General features: G+C 38.3%; 1 protein-coding gene across 1 annotated transcript; it reads right to left on the bottom strand.

The window, feature by feature from the left end:
- Nucleotides 1-8,083: 8,083 nt before the first annotated feature.
- Nucleotides 8,084-15,115, bottom strand: ncam3 (neural cell adhesion molecule 3). The gene is made up of 16 exons (XM_051957375.1): nt 14,904-15,115; nt 14,409-14,480; nt 14,067-14,267; nt 13,808-13,945; nt 13,032-13,175; nt 12,831-12,948; nt 12,149-12,303; nt 11,924-12,057; nt 11,582-11,717; nt 11,310-11,477; nt 10,745-10,864; nt 10,177-10,304; nt 9,916-10,084; nt 9,563-9,755; nt 9,350-9,472; nt 8,084-9,233 (listed from the first exon to the last, which is right to left on the bottom strand). Exons 1-16 carry the CDS (start codon nt 14,968-14,970, stop codon nt 9,194-9,196), a joined length of 2,106 nt encoding a protein of 701 aa, XP_051813335.1. The 5' UTR covers nt 14,971-15,115; the 3' UTR covers nt 8,084-9,193.
- Between the last annotated feature and the right edge of the window lie 1,158 nt (nt 15,116-16,273).

Raw genomic sequence — 16,273 nt, 5'->3', positions numbered from 1 at the left:
GGACAGCTCTGACACACATAGAACTGCTGCTATGAATACTACTGCTGTCGTTTTACTGCTACATGGACACTGTCAGGACACAACTAAATCATCACGTTTAAAAGTTTGTTCCCAACAAAATGTGTCCTCTCCAGCTGCAGCTCTTCCAGATCAATCAGTAAATATCTCACAGCTCTTCTTGTCGAATAACATCATGTTAAACTGTCTTTCCTCCAAGAACGTTTTGGACTGCAGTAACAGAAATGTGGGTAAATTTTCCTCCATGCCATACCTGTGCATATGCAAATTAATGAAATCATATCTGTAAATAGAAATATTCAAATTCATTCTCATACATGTTTATATATTTGTGTGTGTGTGTGTGTGTGTGTGTGTGTGTGTGTGTGTGTGTGTGTGTGTGTGTGTGTGTGTGTGTGTGTGTGTGTGTGTGTGTGTGTGTGTGAATTTGTCATTTCATACATGCACATATCAATATGTAAACACACCATGCCATAACCGTACTCACTTCATCATGCTATGGCTTTATTTATTTTTTTTAACATTATTGTACTTTTTCAAATGTTTGTTCTCCTTCTTTCATGCCTGATCTGTATCCAGCTGCTGCATCGATGTAAATTTACCCGGTGAGGATTATAAAAGTTTGTTTTATCTTATCTGAACTTGTCTTATCTTTTCTCTTTTCTCTGGGAAAATGGGATACTTAACATATTTCTGGGCAAGGTACAATAATGCTTGAATTTGATTTGATGGTGTAGAACATAATTTAGGTCAGTTAATATGCAGCACTAAAAATGATACTGTAAATACACAAACAATGATATACAGGGGGCTGCAACATTAATGAGGATTAGGCGGTGTATAGATGATGGATGGATGGATGGATGGATGGATGGATGGATGATCTTCCATTACTGACATCATTTCTTATTTCTAAGAGAAATAATTCTTCAGAGTGGAACAAAGATGCAATATTCAGCAGGAGTGAATACATCTCTGTGGAAAATGACTTTAATGTCAAATCATTCAAAGGTGCATCACCTTAATAACAGCATTACTTCAATAAGTATGGTATAAATAAGACTATATTGAAAATAAAAAAAATTCTGTTAAGTACCAGAAGTGTTAACAGATAAAGTCTAATTGATATTTTATGAAATACACTCTGTGAAAACCATCATAATAGATCTAGTAGACCTTTCTCACAGCTGCCATTTAGACCCCACACACTTGTTTTAGGTACAGAGAGTTATTAATGTGATTAGTGACTCCATAGTTTACATTTTTTTTGTCAAAATGGCTGCTGTGAAAAAGGTCATTTGACAACTTTTCTTGCACAAAGAACACCTGGAGGAAATACTAGCTGCAATAGAAACAAACAAAACAAAAGGAATAAAGGGTGGTGATATTACTGGATTCTATAAACTATTTAGTAAAAGTGTTTGTGACTTAACTATTGAAGGGTAGAATAGCAAAATGCACTCAACACCTTCAGAGTCTTGATTGTCAAACCCTCAGTCAGTGAGTCTTTATTGACAGTTTGACTCGGCCGTGACTCATTTAGTCATTCATTCTCAACAAATCCTCAACTTCCTCCTGTACTCATGCAAAGTAAATATTGGCAAAAGAGCTTTCATGATGTCTTCCTCCTCTTCATATGTGAAACAGTGTCACGATGTGAAAGCACTGACCAAGTCACGTGGTGGAGGTGACAGCATGTCTCTTTATCTAAACCTTTAGATGTTCTTATTCAATGCGCAGATGAAGTGTGAGTTATCCAAAGGCAATTGTCTGATTCCGCTGTCATCATTTACCTTTCAAATGGTCGTTGAATGGTTTAAATGTGAGTCAGTCATCTCTGAGGCCTGTGCTACCAAGCAAGTTCACCTTATACAGGATCTCTTTTCACTATCTGCAGCTGCTTTCAGAAAAAGAGGGCTGAGTTGGCACCAGATGGAGAGTCACAAACATGAACAGCTGCATAATTCTCACAAGAAAAACAATGTTAACATACGGTAGTTCTGACAAGATATAAATGTGCATTTAATATTGCCTTAAGTGTCACTGAGATGCAGAAAGACAGTTTACTCCTTATTATTTTATCTGCAACTCTGGCAGTGTTAAAATGTTATTAGCAGCGAGTGAAGAACACACTTTAAGACATCAAACTGTTTACCATTCTCAGTGCAAATCTTAGAAGACCAACAACTCCTTTAAACAGTCCCCGTCTCTGTTGTAGTCCTGCACCATCAGTGTGTGAAGGTGCAGACAGACACCTTTAATATGAAAAAGTCACTTACACATTTAGTGCTGAGGTTGAAACATCACATGCTCAAAATATTAACCTCTCATGTAAAAAAGCGTCTACAAGCAGCTTTTTTTTTTTTAAATCAGGGGACACTGCACAAGATTTCTGTCACATGTTTTACCACTGATAGAACATGACTCACAATCAAGTAACAGCTTTATTAACAACATAACAACATGTATTCCTATTTGCATGCTGGACAGATATGTACAGACTTTTTTTATTTATTTTTTAAAAATCAAATCATTTATGGCATCACTGTTTCAAAAGCCAGGTGCTCCCTCTTGTGGTTGAACTGTCGTATTGCCCTAAATGCTTAATTATTAGACTTAAACAATAAATTCCAGAAGATGGACAAGAAATGTCATTCTCTTTCTCTTAATTATGTAGTTAGTAGTAAGAATGTATGTTTCAAAGTACTTTAAAGGTTGTAGTTTGAGGTTTGGTTTTCCAGAATTACCAGAATATTATCGGATTTTTTTCATTGAACTTTGACTGAATGATGCAGTTTTCATTTCTTTACTTATTCTTTCCTGTTTCTTGTTAACTCTAATTGTTTTTGCTGCTTCCATTGAAATGCCTGTTGTTCCACTGTTGACACCAGTATTTATTATATGAGCCATTCTACCGAATTTGTCCAAAGTGCAGGTTTGGAATTTTTTTTTTTTTTTTTTCCCAACACTTTGTCCATACATATGTTGTACCATATCTAAGGTACATATATCTTGTATAGTGCAGTCAATATTCATATTTTAATTTCTGCCTGTTCTTGAAATGTCTTTTCCGCTCCCAAAATGTGTCACAACCGAAACATAGCAACACACTGCAATAAAAGGTATTATATTAATCTGTTCATATTGTACTTCCATGCCCCCTCTAAAGAATATGTTTACAATTTTTTCTTGAAGGGTTTTACAACAAAATCAATAAAAATGATATTTTAAACATTTTTCAAAGTTCAATTTCTAAGACTCATCAAAATCAAAATCCAATCTTTTCTTGTAAAACGAATTCCACTGATTATATAGATTTCAGAGTTAGAGTTATGAAACTGAACATACATTTAACGAATAGTCATCATAAAATGTTAGTTGATGACTCAATACCTTTTATTTTTTACAAAACACCCAGTGCTTTGGTTGTGACTGCACTATTTTGGTAGTGACCACTATTTTTTTTGTTTTTGCAAGGTTGTATCATATTCCCTTCACCTTATTGCTTAATATTAACTTCTAACATGTCTTACATTGGGAATATTATGAACACAAATGTTTATAATCAATCAAATGAAGTGATTTATTATCAAAGACATTTATTTTGAAGGCCAGCATTAGCCTACTCAAACATCACAACGCATCTACTGTAACATTGCTTAAAACATTTTTTTAAAAATACACACACCAGAAAGTGTTATGCAAGAACTTTAATTAACCTAAAACAAAACAAACAACTTCCTAAGAATAACGTGGTGAACACCCTTGGGCTAAAAATCTAGTTTTTCAAATATTTTGGTGAACACGCTTGGGCTGATTTGGAGATGCCTGGCCGTGACCTTTTCTGGTGGAGGGATCAGGGTGATGACCTTGTCCGCAGCGTACCAGAAAAAGCGGTTTTGCCCAATTTTGTGCATGACTTTGACCTCCAGGGAACCTGCAGATGAGGGGTAAAATATGTGTTAGAATTATAAATATCATGCAAACTAATAGTGAACAGTGAAATAGGAGAGAAAACCAAAACATGTACAAATCACTTTCTGTGATGTCTTCAATGATTCCAGGATATGGATCATTGTCATATGTGACAACACACCATTTCCCAACAAGGTCTTCAGTGATATCATCAATTGGACAGAGAGTCCCTTCACACCCAGAGCTCAAGGTGGAATGGCTTCCCTCTTCGGGGGCTGTTGGTTCAGCTGGTCCACCATCTCTTCCAGGCTGTGCTGGTGGTCCAATGTTGATGGACGACAGTTGGAAACAGGTAGCCTAGCCATGCTACACCCATGTTTCTGACGGCACAAGGGTCTAGGGAAGCTCGACAGGGAGGGAGGCGGGCTAAAAGATTGTCTATCAAATCCCTCTGCAGCAATTGGGTAGGTATACAACCAATCAACGCAACGAATAGGCTGACGTAGTTCCGAGAGCACCGGCGGATTGTGGCTAAGTCCCATTAGCTTCCCAACCAGCAGAGCTGTGGAGCCAACTGGTATATTAAGGATTTGCCATATCCCGTCGGCATAAGTCCAAATACGTCTTTCTTCTCAATGAAACACTTCAGTGCCGTCCTTTGTTTATCTTTCAAGTTGAATTTTAGCTTCAAATCTTTAAGGGCTGTGGCCAAAGCAGAGTCGAAAGATCACTGTTTATTGTGCGCTGGTTGTTTCTGTCAGAATCGTCACGCCTCTGTCGTCACTTCGTTACGCCTGCCTTCTGACTCTACACTTCATGGTGATTGGTCCGGCCAGTTTTAGGAGAATCCAGCCTCGAGCCTTATGGAGGGTAACTAGACCCACCCTGGCAGAGAATTAAATTCGTTGCCGTGGGTTGTCTAGCACGGCTAGGCTAGGAAACAGGGACAGATGGCCTTCTTTCTTGAAGAACTTTCTGGTGTCTGATCACTCTCACTACTTCTCGTCCTTTTCTCTCTTGAAGAACTTTCTGGTGTCTGATCATTCTCTTTTTTTTTTCATTCTCACTACTCACCCCTTTCTGTCCTGCAGGCCTTTGCTCTGGAGTCTCATCAGTCTCACTACAAGTGCTAGGTGGCGTGGAAGCCCTGCACAAACTCTCAATCTCTTTCTGTCTTTTCACCAACGCCCTGTGCTTTTGCTGCCTTTTGTTCCAGGATCTTCTGACCTTTGCTCCCAAGCAGATAAGTCGCTGATAGCTTTCACCTTTCCTTCTTTCTTTCATTTCTTGTTTCTTTCTCTTTCTTTCCTTAAATACTCTCGGTACTTCTCTGGGTCATCCCTAACTCTTTGTCTGTATTCTCTCAGCCTCTCTGCTGCACGTTTTCTGCTTTGTTTTGCCATATTGGTGTTTTGTTCATTTCTCCCTGTTGCTTTCTCCTGATGCTGTATAATTTAAAACACGAATCAGCATTATCTACATGTTTTAAGAGGTAATAATGATCAAACATTAAGTAAGTGGACCATTACATGTTGTCACAACCGAAACGATCGTGTCACAACCGAAACTCTGCCATCTGTTTCGGTTGTGACTGTTTCGGCTGTGACAATTTTAGCTAATTTTAGCTAATAGCTAAAAAATGCTACTAAGCACATGGCCAGCAAATGGATGTTTGAACAGGTGTACACACATAAAAACATAATATGTTGCATTAAACCTCCAAAAGTTTACCTAATTGCAGAGAATATGTGTTTGGTAGTGACAATTAAAAATGTTCCAGACAGATTTTCAGATTTTGGAACACATTTACTCCAAAATGACGAGAGGTAACTACTCACCATGATGCCATGAGGTAGAGGGATGCTGAGTCTCTGCCTGATCAAAAATGCAGGAGTGTGGCTAAAACCAGGCTCAACCCATGTGGTTAAACTATCTGTGTTTTGGGCGTGACATGAAAGCGTGGGACAGCATTTTTTGAATGATCTTTTTATAAACCCACAATACATCCAAATCTTTTCAATGCTGTTTAAAAGAAATCAACAAGATATTTTTTAAAAAACATCATTGAAATAAAATGTAAAATTGTTTTAAGTATTATTTTCATAGGTCGAAATTTAGGGTTTAGGGGTTGGGACAACCACTTCCCAATAGAAAGTACACTATAAATGATGATTTTGTATATATTTAGGTTATTACTGTCTATTTGCTGTCTTGTGTGTTAAATAGATCATAACAGAATCTTAGTAAATATGTAAAGTCTGAATTCTTAATTGTTTTGTTACATAGTTTTTTTTTAGTGTGGGACCACATTTTGGACAAATTTGGTAGAATGGCCCATATACAATATAAATGTTTTATTCATCCTATAATCTTATTTTCCATTTTTAAATATACAATAAAAAGAGTATAGTATTTTTTGTGTATGAGTACTAATGTAGACATTCAGTCACAATAAGGTCAGGGACAGAGCCCAATCTTGTTCTGTGTTGCAGTTTGTTTGTTTGTTTTTTGTAGTTTTAGCGTGTTTTCGAGCTTGATTTTCAAAGATACTTTAATTTTTCCCATCTTATATACACCGTTTAAGTCAAGTTGAAATGTTTTAAAAGATGCTGTATGAATAAACTTAATTTAATTTGATCAAGTTGTTTAACATTATTTTTTTCCATCTCTTCTTCTTCCAGAGAAAAGAGGTCATTGGACTGAGAAATATCCCCATCTGGGGTTAGTTTACCAAATACAAAAATTTGTGTTTTCTCAATTATATCTGTTGTTGCCCAGTCATGTTTCAGTGTGATTCCTCAAGGTTTTTACATATCCATCTCTGAGATTTCAATAAAATTAACAAAACAAATTCAAATATTCACAAGTAATAACCTGTCTATATAGAAACAGTGTCAGACTGCCAATTTTTCTTATTTTGTTTATCAAAATGCAATGTTCTGCTCTAAAACTGGTCATTGTGCTATATTTAGTTTTATATTTACTGAACACAAACATCTCTCAGCTGCTGGTTGCAGTTCAAATCTTGAATGAGGGTTTTTTTTCTTTGTTTTCTGACCCTGATCTTTCCAAATACACACAGTTTGTTCTGTTTTAGCTGTTGGCTGCTGTTTATAGAACAAGTTTTTATCTCTTTTTAGCAGATTAAACATGAAGAAATCGACTGAAACCGGTGTTTGCCCTGTTTATACACAGATGGGAAGTTTAGTTTGGAGACAAAAAAAGAGTTAGGTATCAGTTATTTCCTCAGGAAATTCAGTGCTTACGCTTCAAAAGACCAACATAAGCTCACTGTGCCGGGAACGAACAATTGGAGTCTCAATATTACAACAGTGTGCTTCATATCAAAGCATATAATTACAGCATCTTTGCTTCTATAATGTAAATAAACCGTGAGGATAAGAGCCGATTGGTTCGTGTTCACTCAGCTGCAGGTTATCTATGCAGTGAACTGTTTACACTTCACGTATATATGTATATATATATATATATATATATATATATATATATATACGTATATATATGTGTGTGTGTGTGTATATATATATATATATATATATATATATACGTGTGTGTGTGTGTGTGTGTGTGTGTGTGTGTGTGTGTGTGTGTGTATCCTTATTCTTATTATTCTTACTGTTTCGGTCTGGAACAGGCGCACAGTACATTTCAATGTATACTATACTATGTATAAGTGTGCTTGTGATAAATGAAGGTCTTGAGTCTTGAGTCCATCATATCATCCTTTTAATCAACATGTATTGTCTGTTTGTGTGCGTCTTTGTTTTCCACTCAACTGAATGTAGGGAGGATGTCGAATGTCATCAGCAGGGTGATTGGGCACTAATATGGAGGACAGCAAAAACAAAGAACAGGCTGCACAGAAGCTGTAACTTTGAACATGATGTGCAGTGAATTGTGACATTTGTGATCAGAAATCTTGCATTGGATTTTACAATTAGTCATCTGCAAGGTTTTGTCTTTTTTTTATAAAAGGAACTCAGTCTACTCTTCCCCTAGTTCTCTGTACAGACAGTAAAGGTAAATCTGAGTCTGTCTGCAGCCATTAAAAACATTCTCTGTGTTTGTATGTGATTGAGTTTCTGTTAAAATAAAAAAATTCATTTGGAGAACATAAAAAGACATAAAGCTGTTTTACAGTCCAACATTTATGAAACGCAAAGAGCAACATGTGTATATACAGCAATGTATTTACAGTGTTAAATACAATAGCACAACAATGTCGGAATGCTGTTGTCAGGAAATCTGCAAACATCCATATCTTCTTAATAGAAAAGTTACATATGTGTTAAATGCTGGAAACATTTTCATGTGAATATACTTGTTTAATGTAAATCATCATAATGCAGCTATAAATACAAAATAATTTACATGAATCCATTCTGTCAGGTGTAAATATATATTACATGTTGATTATTATTATTACAGGTACTTTAAAGATGATTCTCAAAATCAAAGTTGCTTCTAATTAAAAGTTTTCTATGTGGTCGATGTAAGCAGCTGACCATTCAAAACTTTCACAGGAAAGTGTTACACAGCAAAGCTGGCAACACAAAATAAAACACAGTCTTTAATTCAAAGCCTCTCATGAAGAACATTGCTCTTTTCATTATACTCTGGGTTAAAGCAATAAATACCAGCACAAATAACTCTGCATTAAGTCTTAGTTAGGTTTAGTTTAGTCTACATGATTCCTAGAGCTGTAGTATCGGGGTTCAGTGTTATATAGTTTAAAAAAAAAAAAAAGTTCAATTATTGACATTAGTTAGTGGAGCTGCCACAGTGAAACGGTTAGAAACAATAAAACTTCATTTGAAATAAGACCTTGTGTCTGTGTAACATTCAACCGCAGGAGGTAAACATTTGTTGACATTTTTTACAAAAGCGATGTGAAGATCATATAGATGATTTTACCCTGTAAAATACAGACATCAAGATTACCCTGTAAAAGGACATTTAGCTAATCAAAACTGAATCAGACAAAGTAGCACAAATCAAAATCTCCTGTCTGTCAGTCTTCATATTAGCTGAAGTGTGAGGAGAACCGCTGTCCTCTCAGTCCAACATCACGGAGGTCTGGATGAGCCCAGTTGTGTTCAACATACTAATGTGCCACTGTTTGCTCTTTCCCACAGTGAATTGCTTTGGCGGTGGTGTTTGCTTGACTTCTTATTGTTGTCTACACAGTACATAATCACTTGTTTTTACACTTTGATTCTTGTTTCTTCGGTTTCTGGTCTCATGCATCAGCTGGCAGGTGTCTATCTGGATGTATTTTCCTGTAAGAACAAAGTAATTACTTAATTGCAAGGACCAAAAAACTTCATTGAAACTGAACAACTAGTACAAAAATCAAGGCATAATTACATATAAAGGAGATTTATTCTTCACTTACTCGTGTTTGGTGAGGGGGGCCTTATCACATGTGACCTCTGTGAGCTGCCCGACTTCCTTGGTGAGTGTACCCACCTGGTGAATGCTGTCTCTTGGAGTGTATTTACTCTTCATGTTTACCTCTCTGCAGACAGAACACACATAAATCTTTGAGTTATGCTTATACACACGGACAGAAATACACTATAATATATACTACGCCTTTATAACTCACCCATTAGTGGTTCCGTCTCCTTCTTCCATCATTTTGAGGCCTGGAACCTTCTGTCCAAACAGTTTCACTGCAATGGTCATGAGCAGGCCGCAGCGGTTTCTATAGCAACAGGTGGCGTCTACCACCAGGAACACCAGCAGGAAGATCACCATGACGATGCTCACCACTGTGCCTTTAGTCATGCTGCGGCTCACTTTGATGGAGGAAGAGAAGAATGAATCGAGATGAGCTAAGCAAACAAGAAAAATCTAACAAAAGCATAAACTCAGAGCCATTTATAGCCGCACTCTCCAGGTAATAGTCTGAGCCAACATCCTACTCTTACTACAATGTGTGGTGTAGAGGTTGCATACCAGGCTGCTCTGCAATGGTGAAGTTGAATGTGGCAGGAAACGAGGAACCATTATTGTTGATAGCTGTGACTTCCAGTTGATAGTCTGAGCCGAAAGGCAAATCTTTAAGAGGGACGGAGTCAGCGTTGGATGGCAGCTGCATTTCTTTCCACTCAGTCTGGTCTTTATCCTGTTTAAAGAGAGTAATTTAACAAGAGAATCAGTCAAGAGTAATTTCATTGATAAAAGTATATACAGAGAAAAACAGATGCTGTTTCTCACCTGTCTGTAACGAACATTAAAGTGCAGCACAGGGCTTCCACCATCGTCCATCTGTTTCAGAGGGACGGAGAAGGAGTTTCCCTCAATTTTCATTCCAGGAGATGACAGAACTGGGGAATCTGGTTCACCTACAACAAAGACATCAAGAGCAAGGAGAGCATTTATAATCAGATTTAACACCCCATGATTGCATTTAACTATATTTATATTCTCAGTTTATAATTTCCTAGTTTAGTAAATCAAAACATCTGTGAGCTCTTTACCTTCTGCAGATAGATGACAGGAGATTACATGGTATCATCAGCAGCATGAGAGGTGCAGCAGAGGATGATGGTATGAAAATATGAGAAAGGAAAAAATAGAGACAGCCAATGAGAAGGTGAAGCGTTTCTTGCTGGACATACACACCACATACACAGCAGCATGCATAGTGCACACAGTACAGCAATAAGTGATTTATCCGTACTTCTCTCCAGTTAAAGCAGCACATAAATGACATGAATGATAGATTTTATGTGTACTGTCAGTGTTTGCAGACAATTTTACTAAAAGCATGTGAAGGACTTACGTATTCCATGAGTCCGAACGTTGTTTGTTTCCGAGAACTGTCCCAGTCCCACTGCATTCAAGGCAGCCAAACGTACTGAGTACAGTGTGTACGGCCTGAGGTTGGTGACAGCTAAGACATCTGCACACACAAAGAGAAAGAAATGGAGAAAAAAAAAAAAATTAGATGAGGTTCAGAGGCAGGACCACACCTCAATCAACCCACTTCGTACGCCTATATGTACCACTCTGCCCTTCCTACTTGCTTTGCACCATACTTCTGCCTACTTTTCTCGTCTGCTCCTTTTCCTACAGTCCGCTGACTCAGGAGACACTGCTGATTTCTGACTAAGCTTTTCCCCTACACTGCATCAGCTCATCTCAGTCATCATCAACATAACAATCCTTCACATCCAATAAACAATCAAGCTTCATATCAGTGGTGGTCCTTGCTAGTGAAACACAGCATCAGTTACTGTACATAATAAGTGCTACTATGATTTTATTTATGTAAATCTAAGATGCAAGGAGATTAAGGTTTGAATGAAATCTGATGCAGCTGCCTCTATAGAGGGCAGATGTTTCACCTGAAGCTGGGACTGTGGTCTCCTTCCACTGTTCGGCTGGATTTTGCCTCCACTGAAGGACAAAACTTGTGATTGGAGTTCCTCCATTGTTGGGTTGGATCTTGAGGGAGAAGAGGACCGAGGTGGGACCCGGAGAGACTGAGAGGTAGTGAGGAGGCCCGGGCTGAGCTGTGGGTTAGAGGGCAAAAATGAATCTCAAGAAACTGTAAAATACTATACAAGTTTATAACTAAAGGATGAATGCACTTTTCTTTCATTTAACAGACACTTACTGTATATTGCAACATCCCGAGATGCATTTCCAGAGGAGCTGACAGCCATGCAGGAATACAATCCACCATCAGAGGGCATCACCTCATCAATCAGCAGCTTGCCGTCCACCACACGGACACGACCAGTGGTTAAATCCTGACAGGAGGAAGAGGGCAGAGTTCAGTTAGGTTATCATACAGAAGCCTGGCCTCATGCTCAGACAACAGTATTTACTGTACATATCACACAATAAAACTTCTGTAAATAGATGATAAATAGTGGTTAATCTTCAATATAAATGTGCAAATTATTGCATGAAACCCAGTTTGCATCGTTGTGTGTTTAAGTCTGTGTCCTCTTACCAGTGTGCGTCCACTGTGCTTGTTGAGCCAGTGCAGCTCAGGCTGAGGATGGCCGGACACATTACAGGACACAGACACACTGTCACCCACCGACACTCGCTGCTCCTCTACAGACACAAACACCTCTGGGGCCTCTGAAATGAAACACATCTGTTGTCATGAATGGGTTTTTTTTTTAAAGAAATGCAGCTGTGACTGTAGCAGAACATGAAGAATCCAACCAACCGAAGACATGCATCACAAAAGTAGCACTGCTCTCCGCTATCTTGTTGGTGGCGGTGCAGATGTACTCTCCATAGTCGGTCCTGGCAACAGACCATATGGTCAACTGGCTGCGGTCTGAGTTGAAGTGATGACGGGATGGGTCAAAACTCTGTGGCCTGGGAAGAGAAAAAACAAAAGAGTCATTTAACCATATAGCTGTTTGTTATTTTCATGGAATCAGAATATGGGACGGTAGGATGCAGATGTTAAGATAGGAGAGGCCAGCAGAGGGAGACAGATAGAAAGCTGGAGACAGCGGAGGCCACAGAACATTAACGACACTGATAAGGAAATGTCTTTGCCCCTGTTTTGCACGCATGCCTACACATAGAGAAACCTTGTCCTTGGATGCACGTGCACTATGCTCCGCCTTCTGGAATACAGTGATTACACCACATTAGGAAGATAGAGAGTCCAGAGTAGCAGTCTCAATATCAGCATCAAAATACCAATTTGCTTGCTGATGGGAAATTGAACGAAGTTTGTAATTGAAAAACCCCCCAGCACATTACTGAATTATTACAAAAAAATCATCTGAGTATGAAGGAAAAAGATGAACTGCAAATCAAAAGCTTGCTAAAAATGAAATAGGTGAAAGCAGATTGTGGCCATATTATGCTTGTGTATAATAATCCGGTCTTACATGGTCCAGTTGATGTAGGGTTTTGGGTGACCGTCCACCAAACACAGCAGAGAGACGTTGGTTTCAGGTCCGGCAAGTACTTTTTTCACTTCCTCTCTGAGGCGCACAGTAGGAGGAGCTGCAGGAGGGAGCCATATGTTAGGGAATTTACAAAAGCTTTAGCTTTATTATATTATTAGGGAGTGAATAACAGACACTAACCATTAATGACAACAGAGACAGAGAGGTCCTGATAGATTAGCCTTCCTCTGATCTGGGCACGACACACGTATGTCCCAGTGTCGTCTCTTTTCGCGTTTTCAATATGGAGTGAGTTATCAGGCATCTGATGCACGCGTCTTTCCCCTGAAAGAGAAACGTGAAGGCAAAGACAAACATACAAAAAGCTTTAGCCCATTTTTGAGTGATGTTACTGCATTTGGACAAAATAACTGCATCCTTTCTACTGCACAAGGAAAACAAAAATGCTGTACTGACATATGCATCAGAAACATTCAGTATATCTTAACTGACATCCACTTAAATGCTCTTTTTCCACTCTTATTCAGAATGTGAAAACAGCAGTTCTTTATGGATAAAAAGTCAGAGCTTAACCAAATACAAGCTGGATTATTAGATATCATTTTAATCTCTGTTCAGATTTAATGTATCATAGGCTATGGAGAGACTTTTTATAAACAGATTTTCTTGATTTCTTTCACCTTTAAGAAGGAGGATAACCCATTTACTACATTACTGTTATGGAATATTGTGGTGCATTGATATAAACTGGATAGAGCAGAGCCATTTACACGCTTTAAAGCCATCCATCCATTAAAAGACATCAGCCACATAGTCAGGTATCCAGCAATACTAAGTGGAGCTTTAATACAAAACCAATTCAGGCTTTTCTGGATTCTATCATATATTCACATTTAATGTGGAATAAAAAGTTCACAAAATGTGGAAAACCACAAAATAATAAGTTATGGTCTTACCATTAGAAGAGATTTCCTGTCTGTCTTTCAGCCAGTGAACATCCACCGCCGGCTCTCCGGCCACCAGGCAGGGCACCGTCCCATTAGTGCCCTCCAGAAACTCATGGTAGGTGGTGGTGCTTCCAAATGATGGACCCTCTGACCAGAAATGAAAAGGTTTGGATGCTTACTCTTAATTCAGTAAAATACAACATCGTCACATGCTCAGCTTTAACAAGATTTTTGTCTAAATAAATCTAAAACTATTGCTGTTACTCACCATAAACATAAAGCATTGTCTGGATGTCATCTTTGTGTCCATTGTCAAACTCACACAGACAGGTATATCTGCCAGCATCCTGCATTGCAGCCTTCTTTATCAACAGCTTAGAGGAGGTTTCATCCACTTTTTGCACAATGTCAGCATCATCATCTATGTCTTCCCCATCCTTCTGCCACATTATATCTCCATCTCCACCAGCTAGGGGGGGAGAAAGATAAGAGAAAATGAATGTGGAGGCTTATTTTTAAACATTAATGAGAAGTTGAAGCTGATTAGAACAGATGAACAGAAAAGGTTTAAGTTGAATAGTTTCATTCATGTGAAATATAATTGACTCACCTTTACAAAACAGTAAGATTTCTTCTCCCACTCGAAAATCTTGCTTACTGGAAATTATTTCCATCTTGGCATCTAAGGGAACAGAACAGGAGTTGTATGAAATATTGGTTCTAAACGGTTGTGACACTCTGGTTTAACATGAAACATTTAGTGGTCAACAGCATTTGTCTGTACTAATATTTGAACACCCTGGAAAATCCCACAGAAACTCTCTAACACATTGTGGACAAGACAAGAGTTTTAATCCTTGTTTTGTCAGATTCTGAACTCAGTCGAAATCCCACTTTTGAATCTTGAAACTGACAAAGATGTTAACTGTTTATCTTTTTCCAGCTGTTAAATAAGCAGAATCTAGCTGAAAATGATGTTTTCCCTGTTTATACAGAGACAGAATCTTTGTATTTGTGACAATTTCCTGAATTATTTCCTGCTTACACTTGTGCACAGCCCTTCATAAATGTGTTGCGTATCAAAACATATCTTTACAGATCTTACCTGTGCTGTACACCAGCAGCAGGAGCAGCAAGGCCGTCCTCAGGATGAGAGCCGATTGGTTCGTCATGTTCACCTGGCAGCTGGTTACTGATGCTGGAACTCCGAATACGCCACTCAAAATTCTTAATTAATAAAATGTAAGAAATCAGAAAAGAACCTGAAATATCTGGAGCTCAGTGTCACACTTGCTAGACACCTGTTGTTTCTGGTCCACTAAGACAACTCTGACAGAAACAGGGTCTGTGTCAGAGGTTATATAGGGGCACAAGCGAGGCTGAGATGAGAGGAAATGAGAAGGGGTGGGGGAAAGAGAAAAAAAATTGTCGTCTCTAATCCCAACAGAGCCACTGCTGGTCATTCATGAGGACAAAGATGACTGCATGACATCATCCCCATCCTGTTCCTTTCTGCACTCAGTCATCCCTTTACTGATCCATTGTCTCTATCTCTGTTTCTCTAGATTTTTACCTGTTTTTGTTTTCTTGTTACTTTTTCTCCTTTTTTTTCCTCCCCCTCTCTCTAACCTTCTCCACCCTGTTCCCTGCTTCTCCCTCCAGGCTACCGGATGAAAGTAGGGGAGGCAGCCCTCCAGGGAAAGAGGAGATGGAGAAAGATATTTTTATCATTCCATCATTTTTTCCTCTCTCATTTAAAAGAGGCCACATTCTTCTCAAGCACGTGCACCAAACTGCACATACAGCACGCCAAAATCACCACGCTGCCACCATTCCCGTTTGACGAACACATACATCCTACAGGATGCTGAAATCAGCAAACCTCAGAGATGTCAACTCTACTGCAAAAGAAACATTTTAACTTTGCAAAACAGGTCGTGCACTGTGATTAGAAAAGAAGGACAGTTGATTGTTGGCAAAGTACATTTCATCATCTAATTCAAGTCCAGGCTTTTGTGCAAGAAGTCAGTTGCAAGTCAAATCAAAATAGTCTTTAATCAAAGTAAAACTTTGATTAAAAGTAGTGATGTGTAGAAAGTACCAAGTTGTAATTTGAAGGAAAATGTTTTTTCCGTACAAATGACTTTGTTCTATGTAACTGTCACAGTAAGACATCAACAGGCAAGCATGTCCCACATTCACTTTTCACAGCACACATTAAAGTACAGACAAAAATAAGAAAATACTAAATATTAACATTGGCTCTCTGATAACTAAACCCACTAGCAGGTTTGAAAGGTTTGCTACTTTTTTAAAAGCCAAAATATCACCATCATCTGAGCGAGAAACTGTAGAACCAGAAAGAATCAGTGGATTTTTAACTTTTGTCCTTAAACATAACATTTGTGATGTGCAGTTCTGTCAGGCAACCAAATGTAAAAAAAAAGAGGGACATTTAATCAAAATCACTTTATC

The sequence above is a fragment of the Acanthochromis polyacanthus genome, chromosome 12 (genome assembly GCF_021347895.1).
Source record: "Acanthochromis polyacanthus isolate Apoly-LR-REF ecotype Palm Island chromosome 12, KAUST_Apoly_ChrSc, whole genome shotgun sequence".
Taxonomy (NCBI): domain Eukaryota; kingdom Metazoa; phylum Chordata; class Actinopteri; family Pomacentridae; genus Acanthochromis; species Acanthochromis polyacanthus.
Note: the sequence above shows the minus strand (reverse complement) of the source record. Positions and strands in the feature narration are given on the sequence as shown.

Bases quoted from the DNA above. Each gene is read 5' to 3' on its own strand.
- ncam3 (XM_051957375.1), bottom strand. From the start codon at position 14,970: ATGACGAACCAATCGGCTCTCATCCTGAGGACGGCCTTGCTGCTCCTG. The intron at 13,946-14,066 runs GTGAGTAACAGC...ATTTCTGGTCAG, and splicing joins GACAATGCTTTATGTTTATG to AGGGTCCATCATTTGGAAGC. The intron at 9,473-9,562 runs GTGAGTTATAAA...TTCTGTCTGCAG, and splicing joins GGAGACGGAACCACTAATGG to AGAGGTAAACATGAAGAGTA.